Source organism: Pristiophorus japonicus, chromosome 1, assembly GCF_044704955.1.
Source record: "Pristiophorus japonicus isolate sPriJap1 chromosome 1, sPriJap1.hap1, whole genome shotgun sequence".
Lineage (NCBI taxonomy): Eukaryota > Metazoa > Chordata > Chondrichthyes > Pristiophoridae > Pristiophorus > Pristiophorus japonicus.
The window spans coordinates 69,135,206-69,151,212 of NC_091977.1; the positions used below are offsets into that span (position 1 = coordinate 69,135,206).

At 50.4% G+C, this 16,007-nt stretch overlaps 1 protein-coding gene across 4 annotated transcripts in view; it reads right to left on the minus strand.

Moving 5' to 3' along the window:
• The window catches only part of LOC139264414 (tudor domain-containing protein 7-like), a 184,458-nt gene that overhangs the window by 20,879 nt on the left and 147,572 nt on the right, over nt 1-16,007 (minus strand). For all 4 annotated transcript variants that reach the window (XM_070880846.1, XM_070880856.1, XM_070880838.1 and 1 more), the window contains 4 exons: nt 9,166-9,252; nt 3,155-3,289; nt 1,308-1,418; nt 705-1,201 (listed from right to left, as the gene is read on the minus strand). In XM_070880846.1, coding sequence (XP_070736947.1) covers nt 705-1,201; nt 1,308-1,418; nt 3,155-3,289; nt 9,166-9,252 — 830 coding nt within the window. The remainder of the gene's footprint in view (nt 1-704; nt 1,202-1,307; nt 1,419-3,154; nt 3,290-9,165; nt 9,253-16,007) is intronic.

Consider the following 16,007-nt stretch of genomic DNA (forward strand, 5'->3'; position numbering starts at 1 on the left):
ACTCCACTCAAGTGTTAGCCTAGATTATGTCCTGGAAGTGCAGCTTCAACCCATAGCCTTCTAACTCAGGCACGAGTGCTGTGAACTGAGCTAAGCTGACACTTCTTCACACAGATAATTGAGATTTTATTTGTAACAAAGCACATTAATCGATGAGGCTACTCTTCAGAGATGCCATTTATACTCTTTGGGTAGGCACCTTACATCACACCTCAAGCTCCTTACTTTCACTTTCTTGCTAAACCAATCCCTTTGTCCTTTTAGGCATAAATACCAAACCATCTTGTAGACACACCAACACTAATGTCTACATGTAAATTCAATATATGGTTGTCTTATCAGCTGCTACACCATGCGACTAAAATAAATCTTAGGTATATTTTGCACTGCCCACAATGAAATTTATTTTTGAACCCAACTCACTATTTTGTGCAAATTATTTGAAGCTGTAACAAGCAGAGCGAGCCTAGGAGCCCTTTGTCGTCCCTAAAAATGGTGCCTTTTTCTGGTACAGTAACTGGAAAATACAAGGAGCCTAAACTGTAACAGCAGAATGATGCATCAGATCTTATTCATTAAATAAACCAGAAAATGCTGGAGTATCCATCTGCAACTGGAGAGAGATACAGAGCATCTGCATTTTTCATTTTAATATTGGTACTTTTCTTGGCTTATAGTAAATATATTTAATCTAAAATACTTACTTGTTATCCAGCTGGGCAACAAATATTTTGTTCTTTTCTATTGGCACAGACTGCCACTCGGTACTGTTGTAATAGAGGACCATTTCTTCCATAAGAACCTCTAACTTGTACAGTTCCTGCCAGGGCTGGAAAACAAAGTGCCCTGGATGACAAGCTACTGAAATGAAGACATCCATGTGCTCCCCAGGCTGCGGCAAAACAAATGGAGATGGAAGTGCATTGTGTACAATGTGTGGGGCAACCATTTTGATTGGCGCAATACCAAAGTCCTTGACTGGGCTTTTTGTGTCAAACTCTGATGCGATATTTGCATCACCTTTATTGCTTGGAAAGCTAGTAGTAGAACTCCGTTCGACACTCAGGTAAACATCCTTCCGGTGCTTCCACAGGTCTGCATTTGTTATTTTATGATTGATGCTACGTTCCGGATTGGGGAAATTTTTTGAAGTAAACAAGTAAATATGAACTAGTCCTTTGGTCTCGTCAACTTTCACAATCTGTAAAAGGTCAAAATCAAACAATTAGAACTGTATCTTTAAGACCAAAATCACAGATTTCAAATGAAAAGGCAGCCCTTCAGCAACACATTCACCCTATATTTACCTTAATGCTGCAATCGGAGCAATTTAAAACAGTATCTCTAAGCCACAGTACTGCATCCGGTGTCCACATGCCAATATTAAATGTGAGGTCTGCCAAGCAGCACTTTATGGCCTAAGAAAGAAATAATTACACAATCAAATTTTAAAATGTAACCTGTCACATCTACAAACATTGGATTTCTGTCCCTGATTCCAATCTAATGATCCCTCCGGAAAGGTGTTTCTGTGAAACTCGGGTGAAGGCATGATCAAACTCAGCTGTTTTGACTTCTAAAGTGTAATAGCCTTCTAGGCTCAATGCCACATGAAGAATGTCTGCTTGGGTGAGGTCCCGGAGGATTGCCAGGGTCTGTAAAACTATACCACAGCATGAGGTAGTGCCTTCAGAAGAGGGGAGGCAATTGGAGGGGGGTTGGGGGAAGGGAAGGACGAAGTGTACTGGGGCTACAAGCAGATACATGATGTCTGCAGCCTCAATCCCCCCCAGGACAAACAATGCATACATGTTCCATTAGTGGTAATTGCTTGCCATTTGATGTACTCTCAAGACTCCTACCATGCACTTGAACCAACTGAAATGATTTTAACATAGAAAACTTGAAGTAATTGTTGAGAAACAGCAGAAAATACCTTGTGAATGAACAGCATTGTATTATTCCTGTAGTTGGGGAGCCCTTTGGCTTTGGTTCATTTGGAGCATTGCATTTATTTGAAACACTACCATATTTATTGAATAAGGGGAGAAAAATATCACTCCAAATTTATTTTAAAATCAAAGTTATCTGGGTAAGTACTTTAATCTTATCCAGAACTACAATGATCTAGTTACTCGGATTTGTAAAAGGTGGAAAGTGACGATAACCAAGGATTGGTGCTGCGACCACTATTGTTCACCATTTACATAAACAATTTAGACTCAGGAATTGGAATTACAATTTCAAAATTTGTGGATGACAACAAATTAGGGAGGGGGTGTAGTTAATACAGAGGAGAACTGCGACAAAATACAGGAAGCCATTAATAAACTTGCAGAATGGCTGTGTAATTGGCAAGTAAACTTCAGTATAGATAAGTGTGAGGTTGTACATTTTGGTAGGAAGAATAAGGAGGCCACATAATTCTTTGAAAATAAGTGCTTAAATCAGGTAGAGGAACAGAGGGATCTGGGGGTACAGATACACAAATTACTAAAAGTAGCGACACAGGTTAATAAAGCCATAAAAAACGCAAAAACAACATTGGGGTTCATTTCTAGAGGGATAGAATTGAAAAGCAGAGACGTTACGTTAAACCAGTCTCGAACCTTGGTTAGGCCACATTTGGAGCACTGCGAACAGTTCTGGTGTCCATATTATACAAAAGATATAGAGGCAAAAAAAGATTTATTAGAATGATACCAGAACTGGGAGGTTATACCTATCAGGAAATATTGAACTGGCTGGGGCTCTTTTTTTTAGAAAAGACTGAGAGGTGACCCGATAGAGGTCTTTAAGATTATGAAAGGGTTTGATAGGGTAGACATAGAGTAGAAGTTTCTACTTCTAGGGCCATAAATATAAGATAGTCAGTCACTAATAAATCAAATAGGGGATTCAGGAGAAACTTCTTTACTCAGAGAGTGGTTAGAATATGGAACTTGCTGCCACAAAGTGTGGTTGAGGTGAATACCATAAATGGATTTAAGGGGAACCTAGATCAACCCATGAGGGAGAAAGGAATATGTTGATGGGTTAGATGAGGAAGGGTGGAGCATAAACACCAGCATAGACCTGTTAGACTGAATGGCCTATTTCTGTGCTGTAAATACTTTGTAATGATAGGAAAAGTGCTTCATATAATCATCATTACCTGAGATGGTATGGATACAGAGTCCTGAAGAAATGGAGATGGGATTTCTCTTAGTTCTGACACTGCAACAGATGCAACTATTCCAGTGTCCAAGAATATAATATCCACAACTCGTGTACCATGCACATTTGTAATCTTAAAAAACAAGGTGTATAAATTGTTAAAAAAAAGTCAGCATACAGAAACATACCACACACGAAAGACTATGCATTCTGCTGTCAATTAAAATTTTTTTTTTATTTGGTACATCCAGACTACCTTCAAAATTACTGGAATATATTACATTATTATCTTTAAGTTTCTCTGTTGGATATTGTGATCTGCATTCTTTGACAATTAGCTGTTCAAAATGTTAGGTTGAGTAGCAGCATCTTGTATACCGGGAAAGTTTTCCCTCTAACTTGGAATTTCTGCCCCCACCCTAGCTTCCTGACTCTTGCTAGGGTGTCTGCTCCATAGGCACTAACAACCCTCCAGTAATTAGGAACGTAGGAGTCAAGTTTCGGGCTGCATCGCGACCTGGACGCCCATTTTTCGCGCCTAAAAATACGACAGAAAAATACCTCTGAATTCTCCGGCTCCTTGCAGGTCCCTGGGAGCTCAGCGCAGCGCGCACACAGCAGCAGGGGGCAGAGCCACAGAGTCGCGCCAATTCTGATAGTGGAGGGGGCGGGGCTAATTTAAATGAGGCAACGTCATGCCGGCAGCCCTGCGCGTTGGAGCACGTGCGTACAATAGCCCAGAAACAATGGCACTCGGCCATTTTTAAAGGGACTTAAAGAAAAGTGTCAATTTGTCTCATGGAACCCTGGAAAGGCTTGGGATTTAATTTTGGTGATTTTTTTGTGTCTGAACGAGTGCTTTTAGCAGCACTGTTGAATAAATCACCTGCTGAAATCAGTGAGTGCTGCTTTTCACTGCTAAACTTGCAGAACAGGTACTGCATTGGTGCATACAAATTAAGGACTGTGTGTTTTGAAAAATAAGAGTGTCAATTCACTACAGCAATGGAACAATGTCCACCAAGAACAAAGAATTTCTTGCATGAGGAAGTGGAGATATTAGTCAATGTCATTGAGCAGAGATGGCAGGAGCTGGATACCAGCAACAGAGGTCGCATAAAAGTGCCACCAAAAGAAATGAAGAAACGCTGGAACCAAGTTGCTGAAGATTACTGCACAGTGGTGCCTACCATGAGATCGGGAAGCCACTGTAAAAAGAAATGGCACGACCTCGGTCAAGTAGTTAGCGTAAGTAGTAGTTTCCATTTTTAATGTAATCGTAATTGTAATGTGACTATCTGTATGTCCCACCCTGCAGAAAGACGCACTCTGTAAAAAGTTATATTTTACTCTTTGCAGAAGAAATTGGCCCACAGCAAAAGGGAAGCAACTCGAACAGGAGGAGGCACACCCAATCTGCATCCACTGACAGCCTTGGAACAGAGGGTAGCTGCTATGATGAGTCGCACATGGAGAAAAGCAATCAGGACAGCACAAGCGAGGAAGAGGGCAAGTCCTGAAAATGCATCGTGGCCCTTCAAATCAACCTGCTGCCTGGCCTGCTATGTGTGAGAGTACTCATGCCACCCATCCGGCCCCCTCCCTTGCTGTTAAACATTTGGCTGTTCTGATGTATTTTGCAGAACATGATGATGATGATGATGCCAACCCTGAGGATCCTGAAGATACAGAACAAGAACCAGCACAACCAGATGCGGACGATCTAGACTGGATGATTGCGGCGATGACTGAAATGTCTATAGGGGAGAGCTTCCAAATTAATGTTTATGAGCCCCCATTAAGAGGCATCAGAGTTTCAACCCCTTACATAGGTTCTGGTTCCACCTTCCATGGTTTTGATTCCGATGTTGTGGGTCCCAGTGGTGCTGCTGGTGTATTGCAGCAGTTTACAGACAGTGCACCACCGTCCGAACCTGCGCTTCCCACTCGCATAAGTTCTGGTTCCACCTTCCATGGTTTTGATTCCGACATTGTGGGTCCAGTGGTGCTGGTGATATAATGGAGCCGTTTACACCCATTCACCCACCATCCCAGCCCACGGCTCGCATTCAAGTGTTGTCGTCTGGAACACTGAGCGTCCCACCATCCATGCTCACGCCTCCCAGTGTAGTGGTGCCACGAGGCAGACCCAGGCAGAGGAGGAGGAGATTGGAGACACGCTCTCCTGAGATGCAGCGTGCAACAGATGCGGCTCAGGTTGTGGCATTGGGTATGGAGACCAATGAGCTTACCTGATCACTCATCGGTAGCGTCAGTGCAGTGGGTGAAGAGGTGTTGGTCCTGACGGGAGAAATAGCAGCAATGACACGGGAACTTAGGGAGGGAATGCCCGAGGGAGTGCAATCGAAGGCACAGGCCGTCAGGGAGGGCATGCAAGCGATGGCACAGGCCCTCATGGAGATAGCTGCTGCAATAAGGGCACACAGCCCCGCCAATCAAATGACACCCCCATGAGGAAGTGAACATTCCCTGAGATGTGGATGAGACATGGTTGCAGCCTTTCTTTGCTGCTTTTGTTCTTGTTCTTGTTCTTGATGTAGCTGTAGTAGCGTTTTTCAAATTGAAATTGTTTTGTAAATTTTGTAACTTAAAAACCCTAAGATCACTTATAAGTTGTAAAGTGATCTTATAGTGTAAATGCTCTCACATTTTGTATCTTATTTAATTTTGCACCTAAAAAGTGATCCTGAAGTTTAAGTGATCTTGAGAGTGTAAGATTTTTAAAATTGAAATTGTTTTGTAACTTTACAAGTTTATAAGTGATCTTAAAGTTTTTAAGTGATCTTCAAGAGTCATATTAAAAAGTAAAGTTTGATACAACAAATATTTTATCACAGTGACGTTAACTTTTCAATAAAATATTTTTTCATTAAAACTGATTCATCTTCCATTAACACAACACAACGTAGGAACAACTGCAAAGAATAAACATGTCCATGCGCAACAGTGGTCGCAGAGCCCTTAGGTATCAGTAATTGAAGCGTTCACAGATGAGCTGCTGGCGCAAGGCTCGAGCAATCGTTAAAAGAGCATGCTGGACGGCCCTCCTCCGACCTCGTGCTCCGGCATCAGTCACTTGCATGCTTTTCTGATCATCGTCATCATCCACATCCTGCTCTTCAGTAATACTATCATCATGCACTGGACCCTCACGTGGGTCTTCTGGTTCCACTACCAGTTCCTGCTGCCTCATGATGGCTAAGTTATGGAGCATGCAGCACACAATAGTGAAGTGACCGACAATTTGAGGAAAGTATTGCAAGTGGCCTCCGGAATGGTCCAGGCATCGGAATCGCTGTTTCAATATGCCAATGGTCCTCTCAACGATGCTGTGCGTCGCAATGTGCGCCATGTTGTATTGACGGTCAGCTTCTGTCCGTGTCACGCGTAGGGGCGTCATGAGCCAGGTGGTCAGGCCGTATCCTCTGTCTCCCAGTAGCCAGCTCTGCCCTTCTGGCTGCTGCTCAAACATGTCAGATATAACGCTGTCGCGTAGGATGAACACATCGTGGGTGCTGCCAGGGTATCTCGCATCGACTGACATGATGCGCTGCTTGTCGTCACACACGAGCTGCACATTGAGGGAGTGGAAACCTTTTCTATTCCTGTACTGCTCGGAATCCTCCACAGGTGCTCGCAAGGCAATGTGGGTACAATCAATGCAGCCCTGTACCTTTGGGAAGCCGGCAATCCTGAAGAAGCCCACAGCCCTCTCATGGATCGCTTGTGCGGTCATTGGGAAATTGATGAAGTCATTCCTCCGTGCATACAGTGCAGCCGTGACCTGGTAAATGCAGGCATGTATTGCACGTTGAGAGATGGCACGCATATCTCCAGTTGCAGCCTAAAACGATACCGAGGCATAGAAGGCAAGTGCAGCTGTTACCTTCACTTCAACAGACAAGGCAGTCGGGCATTCTGCTTCTGGGCTGCAAATCTGCTCTCACCATATCACAGATCTCAGTGACAACTTCTCTGCGAAAACGCAGCCTTTTGACACAATCAGCCTCGCTCATGTCCAGGTACGAGCGCCTGGCTCGATATTGCCAACATGGGTTAGGTTTCCTGCCCACCAACCTACAGGCTATGACGTTCCTGTAGCAGGGAGCTCTTATCAATTCTCTCCTATCCGTGGTGTGGACAATGCAGCACCCATTCTGCAAATTTAAGTTTCAACCTGGCTATCTGGCTGCCTCTCCCTGTCCCTAGCCGAATAGCCTCAGCTTCCCTCGCAGCTCGAAGGCTGCTTGCTGTGTCTTCGGCCGCCGTCGGCCACTGCCGCCGCCCCTATCCTGTGGCCGAATGGCCTCAGCCTCCCTCGCAGCTCGAAGGCTGCTTGCTGTGTCTTCGGCTGGCGTCGAGTCACTGACGCCACTCCTGTCTCCTACATGGAAGGAAGGCCTGCCTGAAGCACCGCAGCTCGAAGGCTGCTTGCTGCCGTTGTTGTTGGGCTGCCGTCAGCCACTGACGCCGCCCCTGTCTCCTACATGGAAAGCCTGCCTGAAGCACCGCAGCTCGAAGGCTGTTGCTGCTTCTCACAGGTAGGAATATTCAATATTTTGTCTTTGCTTTGTTTATAATTTTTTTAGTCAGGATGGCTCTTTATTTGTATAAGTAAGACTGTTGAATGCTTGTAGAATTTAATTACTACCCTTGCCCCCCAGCTCCCCCGCCCCCCTTGTTCCCTACGCCTGATTTGTAACCTACGCCTGATTTGTAAAGTGTATGCAAGGTTTTTCTGAGTGTAAAAAATCTACACTTGCTCCATTCTAAGTTAGTTTGGAGTAAGTTTTCACTACCTAAACTTTCAAAACAGACGTAAGTGGCTGGACACGCCCCCTTTTGAAAAAAAAAATCTGTTCCAAAATGAAACTGTTCTAACTGACTAGAACTGGAGCAAACTAAATGCCAAGAATTGCAATTTCTAAGATACTCCGTTCTACACCAGTCGCTCCAAAAAATCAGGAGCAACTGAGGCCGAAACTTGGGCCCATAGGAACAGGAGTTGACTGTTCATTCCTCAAGCCTGTTCTGCTGCCAAGTGGGCATTCCTCTTTTGCAAGATATGATGGTGTCAGCATGCAATTGAACTGCAGAGCGCCTTCCCACTCTCATTGTCAGCATTACTAACCTTCTGATTTTCCTTATCTGACAATGGAGAATTGCTTGGGTTCACAACTTGGCAACTCCAACAGGTGGCACAAGAGATTAGGAATCTAAAATATTTTGCTTTTGTATTAGGAAGGTTCTATTGGCCTTGGAGGAAGAGCAGCGTAGGTTTACCTGAATGATAGCTGGACTCCAAGGGTTAAATTATGAAGAGAGACGACACGGATTAGGGTTGTATTCCTTAGCATTTAGGTTAAAGGGTGATCTGATCGAAGTTTTCAAGATATTAAGGGGAACAGCTAGGGGTAGATAGCGAGAAATTATTTCTGCTGGTTGGGGAGTCAAGGAGTAGGGGGCATAGTCTAAAAATTAGAGCCAAACCTTTCAGGAGTGAAATTAGGAAACACTTCTGCACACAAAGGGTGGTAGAAGTTTGGAACTCACTTCCGCAAATGGCAATTGATGCTAGATCAATTGTTAATTTTAATCAGAGATTGATCAATTTTTGTTAACCAAAGGTATTAAGGAATATGGGGCAAAGGCAGGTATATGGAGTTAGGCCACAGATCAGCCATAATCTCATTGAATGGCAGAACAGGCTCGAGGGGCTAAATGGCCTGTTACTGTAATGGCTCTCATGATAAATAGCTTGTTAACACGCAACTGTCCAGGCTCATAAATGAAGGATGACACAAGGTAATGGAGACACACCAGCACTTGGAAGCTGTACCCCAGGACGAGTTATGCTTTTCGGAGAGAAGGGGTAAAAATTTGAAAATGCTAATAAATAACTTCATCTCTATTTGCCAGTGGCAGATGATTAAAAATACTGAAAAGAAAATCAGGGAACTAGATCCATTTTAATTGCACAGAACTCACCTCTACTCGTGCCCATTTCCCTCGCCATCGTGCTAAGCAGCGCTTACCACAGAAAGGTAATGAGACAAAATATTCTGATGTGATTTGCTGTAATTAAACAAGGATCATAAAAGTAAAGTGTGAATTTGTGATCTTGCAAGACTACTTGAATCGTGAGCTGTTATTTCATATTATATACAGAGCAAATGATGTAATGAAATGCATCCATTAATTCACATTATATACAGTCCCCACCACATAATTTAAGCAATCAAAATTGTTGACATTAATTAATCCTTGGAATGGACATAAAAATTCTTTCAAGAGAACCTGTGCCTTTGCACAGAAGAGGCACACTGATTTTTTGGGCCCAAATTTGTCCCACCCCATTTTTACGGTGCATTCACGTGAGATGCTCCTAGGCTCAAAATGGCGGCAAAAAGATGTTCCCAGATTCTGGCCGCTCTGTCGACTCTCCCGGGACTTGGCGCGGCAATTCCATTGGGGGGTGGAGCTAGGGACCTGCGCGTGAAAGAGTGCCGGCAGCTCAACGCATGCGCACGAGAGGTTTCCCGCATGCGCAGTACCTCCTGCACCCAGCCATGCTGCAACGTGGGATCCAATGTATCCCGCCACTATATCACAGGCCAAGTGGCCTCACGATGGCGCCGGGCAGTCGGAGAGAGAGTCAGAGGGAGAGAGTCCGGGGGGGGGGGGGGGGGGGGGGGAGGAGGAAAGAGGGGGAGGGCGGGGGGGAATAGAAAGAGAGACGGGGGGGGGGGGGGAGAAAGAGAGACGGGGGGGGGGGGGGGAGAGAAAGAGAGACGGGGGGGGGGAGAAAGAGAGACGGGTAGGGAGGGAAAGAGAGACGGGTAGGGAGGGAAAGAGAGACGGGGGTGGAGGGAAAGAGGGAGGTGGGTGGAGGGAAAGAGAGACGGGTAGGAAGGGAAAGAGGGAGGGGGGGGGAGGGAAAGAGAGACGGGGGGGGGGGAGGGAAAGAGAGACGGGGGGGAGGGAAAGAGAGACGGGGGGGGAGGGAAAGAGAGACGGGGGGGGGGGAGGGAAAGAGAGACGGGGGGGGGGGAGGGAAAGAGAGACGGGGGGGGGGAGGGAAAGAGAGACGGGGGGGGAGGGAAAGAGAGACGGGGGGGGAGGGAAAGAGAGACGGGGGGGGAGGGAAAGAGAGACGGGGGGGGAGGGAAAGAGAGACGGGGGGGGAGGGAAAGAGAGACGGGGGGGAGGGAAAGAGAGACGGGGGGGGAGGGAAAGAGAGACGGGGGGGGAGGGAAAGAGAGACGGGGGGGGAGGGAAAGAGAGACGGGGGGGAGGGAAAGAGAGACGGGGGGGGAGGGAAAGAGACGGGGGGGGAGGGAAAGAGACGGGGGGACGGAGGGAAAGAGACGGGGGGACGGAGGGAAAGAGAGACGGGGGGACGGAGGGAAAGAGAGACGGGGGGGGGGAGGAGGAGAGACGGGGGGGGAGGGAAGAGAGACGGGTAGGGAGGGAGGAGGAGAGACGGGGGGGGAGGGAGGAGGAGAGACGGGGGGGGAGGGAGGAGGAGAGACGGGGGGGGAGGGAGGAGGAGAGACGGGGGGGAGGGAGGAGGAGAGACGGGGGGGGAGGGAAAGAGAGACGGGGGGGGAGGGAAAGAGAGACGGGGGGGAGGGAAAGAGAGACGGGTAGGAGGGAAAGAGAGACGGGGGGGAGGGAAAGAGAGACGGGGGGGGAGGGAAAGAGAGACGGGGGGGAGGGAAAGAGAGACGGGGGGGAGGGAAAGAGAGACGGGGGGGAGGGAAAGAGAGACGGGGGGGGAGGGAAAGAGAGACGGGGGGGGAGGGAAAGAGAGACGGGGGGGGGGGAGGGAAAGAGAGACGGGGGGGGGGGGAGGGAAAGAGAGACGGGGGGGGGGAGGGAAAGAGAGACGGGGGGGGGGAGGGAAAGAGAGACGGGGGGGGGAGGGAAAGAGAGACGGGGGGGAGGGAAAGAGAGACGGGGGGGGAGGGAAAGAGAGACGGGGGGGGAGGGAAAGAGAGACGGGGGGGGGAGGGAAAGAGAGACGGGGGGGGAGGGAAAGAGAGACGGGGGGGGAGGGAAAGAGAGACGGGGGGGGAGGGAAAGAGAGACGGGGGGGGAGGGAAAGAGAGACGGGGGGGGAGGGAAAGAGAGACGGGGGGAGGGAGGAGAGAGACGGGGGGGGGGGGAGGAGAGAGACGGGGGGGGGGGGAGGAGAGAGACGGGGGGGGGAGAGGAGAGGGGGGGGGGGAGGAGAGAGACGGGGGGGGGGGGAGGAGAGAGACGGGGGGGGGGAGGAGAGAGACGGGGGGGGGGGAGGAGAGAGACGGGGGGGGGGGAGGAGAGAGACGGGGGGGGGTAGAGAGAGAGACGGGGGGGGGGAGGAGAGAGACGGGGGGGGGGGGGAGGAGAGAGACGGGGGGGGGGGGTAGAAAGAGAGACGGGGGGGGGGTAGAAAGAGAGACGGGGGGGGGGGGGGAGGAGAGAGACGGGGGTGGGGGTAGAAAGAGAGACGGGGTGGGGGTGCGGGGGGGAAGGTGCTCTCCCCTATAGGAAAGGGAAAAGGCTACTCATCAACCATGGGCTAATCAGGCATCTCCCAGTGGAATGGAGAAAACTAGTAGGGGGCCTGCTTGTTCCTTTAGAAAGTTGGATCTAAATAGTTGTTTGCGGGGGTGGGGTGGAAATCGGGTGGAAACTATGGAAAGTTTGCAGGTTTTGATTACAAATTATGTCGCTGTGGAATGGTGGCGGAACACAAGAACATCAGAACATAAGAATTAGGAACAGGAGTAGGCCATCTAGCCACTTGAGCCTGCTCCGCCATTCAACAAGATCATGGCTGATCTGGCTGTGGACTCAGCTCCACTTACCCGCCCGCTCCCCGTAACCCTTAATTCCCTTATTGGTTAAAAATCTATCTATCTGTGACTTGAATACATTCAATGAGCTAGCCTCAACTGCTTCCTTGGGCAGAGAATTACACAGATTCACAAGCCTCTGGGAGAAGAAATTCCTTCTCAACTCGGTTTTAAATTGGCTCCATCGTATTTTGAGGCTGTGCCCCCTAGTTCTAGTCTCCCCGACTAGTGGAAACAACCTCTCTGCCTCTATCTTGTCTAACCCTTTCATTATTTTAAATGTTTCTATAAGATCACCCTTCATCCTTCTGAACTCCAACGAGTAAAGACCCAGTCTACTCAATCTATCATCATAAGGTAACCCCCTCATCTCCGGAATCAGCCTAGTGAATCGTCTTTGTACCCCCTCCAAAGCTAGTATACCGTTCCTTAAGTAAGGTGACCAAAACTGCACGCAGTACTCCAGGTGCGGCCTCACCAATACCCTGTACAGTTGCAGAAGGACCTCCCTGCTTTTGTACTCCATCCCTCTCGCAATTAAGGCCAACATTCCATTCGCCTTCCTGATTACCTGCTGCACCTGCAAACTAACTTTTTGGGATTCATGGGGGGTGTCAGGACCGCCCTCCGGGAGCTGCCTGTCTTTTACAGGGAACTCATCAGGGTCTGGAACAAAGTCTCCACCAAGCGCAGCTCTCCGCCGGCTGGAGTGGCGGCCGTCCTGCAGGAGCCGCTGCTTGGGAATCCGTACCTCCACGACCGAGGTTTTATGTGGCGGTCGGAAGAAAGGGCTGTGGCTGGTGAGGTGACCAGGGTCAGGGACCTGCTCGATGGCGGAGGAGCGGGCTGGATGGCGCCAGACACGCTGGCGCGGCGCCTAAATTCTGCCAACGTCCGCCACGCGGCCGATGCCATCGAGTCGCTAAAAACAGCTCTGGGCCCTGACTCCGTTAGGTGCATCGAGGAGGCTCAAGCACGTGGGGAGATCCCGTCCGAACTGACCCCCGTCCGGACGGAATTCCTCATTGGCGCCAAACCCCGGAACCTCCCTCGGGGGCCGGCGCCTCACAACTTGAACCGCCTCGGGGAAATCCCCTCCGTGCCCTTCAGTTCCGCGCGGAGGGGTTTCCTGTACGGGCTGCTCCTGCACACTCTCAACTTTGCCATCCTCGCCTGCCGTCCGGACACGCCATGGCGTACCATCCTGCCGTCCGGAGGAGGCGGGGGTCCCCGATGGAGGGCACTCTACGCAGGGGTCCTCCCACTATTCATCGGGGACTTGGCCTGGAGGGTGGTGCACGGAGCAGTGCCGTGCAATAAATTTTTAAGCCGGTTCACGGACTCCCAGGCCGCCTGCAATTTCTGCGGTCTGGAGGAGTCCGTGTTCCATGTTTTTATTGAACGCACGAGGTTGCAGCCCCTGTTCCATTATATGAAGGGGCTGCTCCTGAAATTCTGGCTGCACTTCAGTCCCACTCTCCTGATCTTTGGGCACCCTGTGCGGAGGGGAGCGGGTAGGTCCGAAGGCCTCCTCGTAGGACTGCTCCTGGGCACGGCCAAGGGTGCCATCAGCCGGTCCAGGCAGCGGGCGGTCGTTCAACCTGACTGCCTGCCTCTCTTCCGCTCTTACATCCGGTCCAGGGTGTCCTTGGAGATGGAGCACGCGGTGTCCACCGGTACGCTCGCGGCCTTCCGCGAGAGGTGGGCACCGGAGGGACTGGAGTGCATCATCACGCCCGGCAACCAAATTTTAATTTGATTTTACGTTTTACAGTTTAATTTGATTTAATTGCCAGTGCTTTTAGTGTCCCCCTTCCCTTTTATAGGGGGCACTGGGGAAAAATTGTGATTTTAGTGCCCAAAAAAAAAAACCAAAAAAAGAAAAACACAAAAAAAAAAGAGAAAAAAAAAAAGGGGCCTTGTAAATGTCTGGTGTGTCACCCAGGTCGAGTGGCACGGTTTAATGTTTTTTGTTTTGCAGATAAACTCCAAAAAGAGTTTCATGCACAAGGACCAATTGTGGAGCAGTGGAGGCGTGTCCTGCTCAGTTGGAGCTGAGCTGCAGTGAGGAGAGGAGCTACCAACTTTTGCTCTTGCCTGGAAGGCCTGGAGAGCCCTGAGAACAGCCCAGGAAGAGAAGGAAGGAAGGGGCTTCACCACCAACTTTCACCCAGAGGGAGAGGAGGAAAAAGCAGAAAACTTTGAACAATTCTACCATTTCTGCAAAGAGTTGGAGAGAGGGGGAAAGACCAACAACAACAACATCCAGTGTGGAAGGAGGGAGACTCTACCATTCGACAGGTGGGTGTATTGGTGCAGTCCCCAATAGACTTTTGTTATATCGGTGGGGGGAGGAAAGAAGACCACTGAGGGCCGGAACATCTCGGGGGGTGTGTGTGTGGAAGTGTGTGTGGGGGCCTTGCTTACAACTAGGCCCCACACACAATTGAACCCCCCCCCCCCCAATTGCCTAGCCTGGGATAGCTGGAGCTACCAGGCTGAAGATTTTATTTACCACTTATTTAACATCATTAGGAGTGTGTGCCTGGTGGCTCTAGCTGCCCCAGGTGAAGACATCTTCTCCCCTCACCCGAAGACCATCCCAAAGACTATTTTGTGTTTTACCATCTGGGGATTGCACCCACCCACAGCTGCGAGGGGAGACCTGCCCTCGCAGTTCCCCCCCCCTTCCCACCCCCCTCTCTCTTTCTCTGTTTCTCCCCTCTCTCTCTGAGACCCCTTCCTCCTAATTTAAAAAAAAAAACAAAACAATTAAGACAACTGAGCAGAGGGAGCAAGGCCCCTCCCCAATTGCCAACTAGGGGAGAGGTGTGCCTCGTTAAGAGCTCCTCTGCTCAGTTTAATCAAACGAGGCCAATTAAGACCATTAAGGCCTGTGACTTTGGGGTGGGTGTAGCCCTTAAAGGGACCCCGTGATGGCGACCCCATCCACGCCGGTGGCAGGGCCAGCGAAGACATATGCGCAGGTGGCAACCGCTTCCACGGAGCTCCTGCGCCACCCGCTGCCCTGCCACCATTCAGACTTATTACGAAAAAACACGGGGTCAAGAGCTACACTCACCCCACAATGAGCATCGAGGAGTGCGTGCGGGCGATGGCTGGGGTAGTCGGCCCCTCGGCCATTGTCGCAGCCTCCAAGATGTTTGGGAAGGCCGTGTTCTTCCTGGGGTCGGAGCGGGCGGTGTCCCTGGCCCTCGAAAAGGGGCTCACGGTGGGCGGGACGTTCCTGCCGGTGGACCCTCTCGAGGCCACCGCGCAGAGGGTCATCGTGTCAAACGTCCCGCCCTTTGTTCCCGCTGAGCTCCTCCTCCCTCACCTACACCAACTGGGGGAGGTAAGGTCGGGGATCAACCCCATACCGCTCGGCCTCAGGGAGAACAGCCTGCGCCACGTGTTCTCCTTCCGCCGCCAGCTCTTTGTCCGGCTGGCGCGGGAGGACACGACGGAAGGGCACTTTAATGTGGTGCACGAGGGGACTGCCTACCGCGTCTTCTGGACGTCGGACGGCGTGCGGTGCCATGCCTGTAGGGAGGTGGGGCATGTTCGTAAGAACTGCCCCGCCTCCAAGGCCGCCAAACCACCGAAGGCGGCCAAGGCTGGCGCCGCCGCCACCCCTCCCCCTAGTTGCGTCCGCGTGCCGGGAGCCATGGGTGCGCGGGCATCGTCGGGGGCCTTTGTTTTCACGGCCTCCGGCGGGGGGGAGGGAGAGCGTCCGACCGGAAAGAAGGCGCGGAACAAGGTGAAACATCTAGAGGCGGGTCCCCTCAGTGCGCCGGAAAGATTGACCACTGCGCTCAGCCCAACCCAGTCACCGGCGAGCGCGGGGTGCCCTGAGCCCGTGCCCGAGCCCTTGACCAATACCGCAGAGGGGCCCGGGCGCGGGCAAGAAAAGGAAAAGGGGGGGGCGGAGCGGGAGGCCTCGGCAGACATGGAGGTCTCCCTGCCTCCGCGCACCTCCAGCAACAAAAG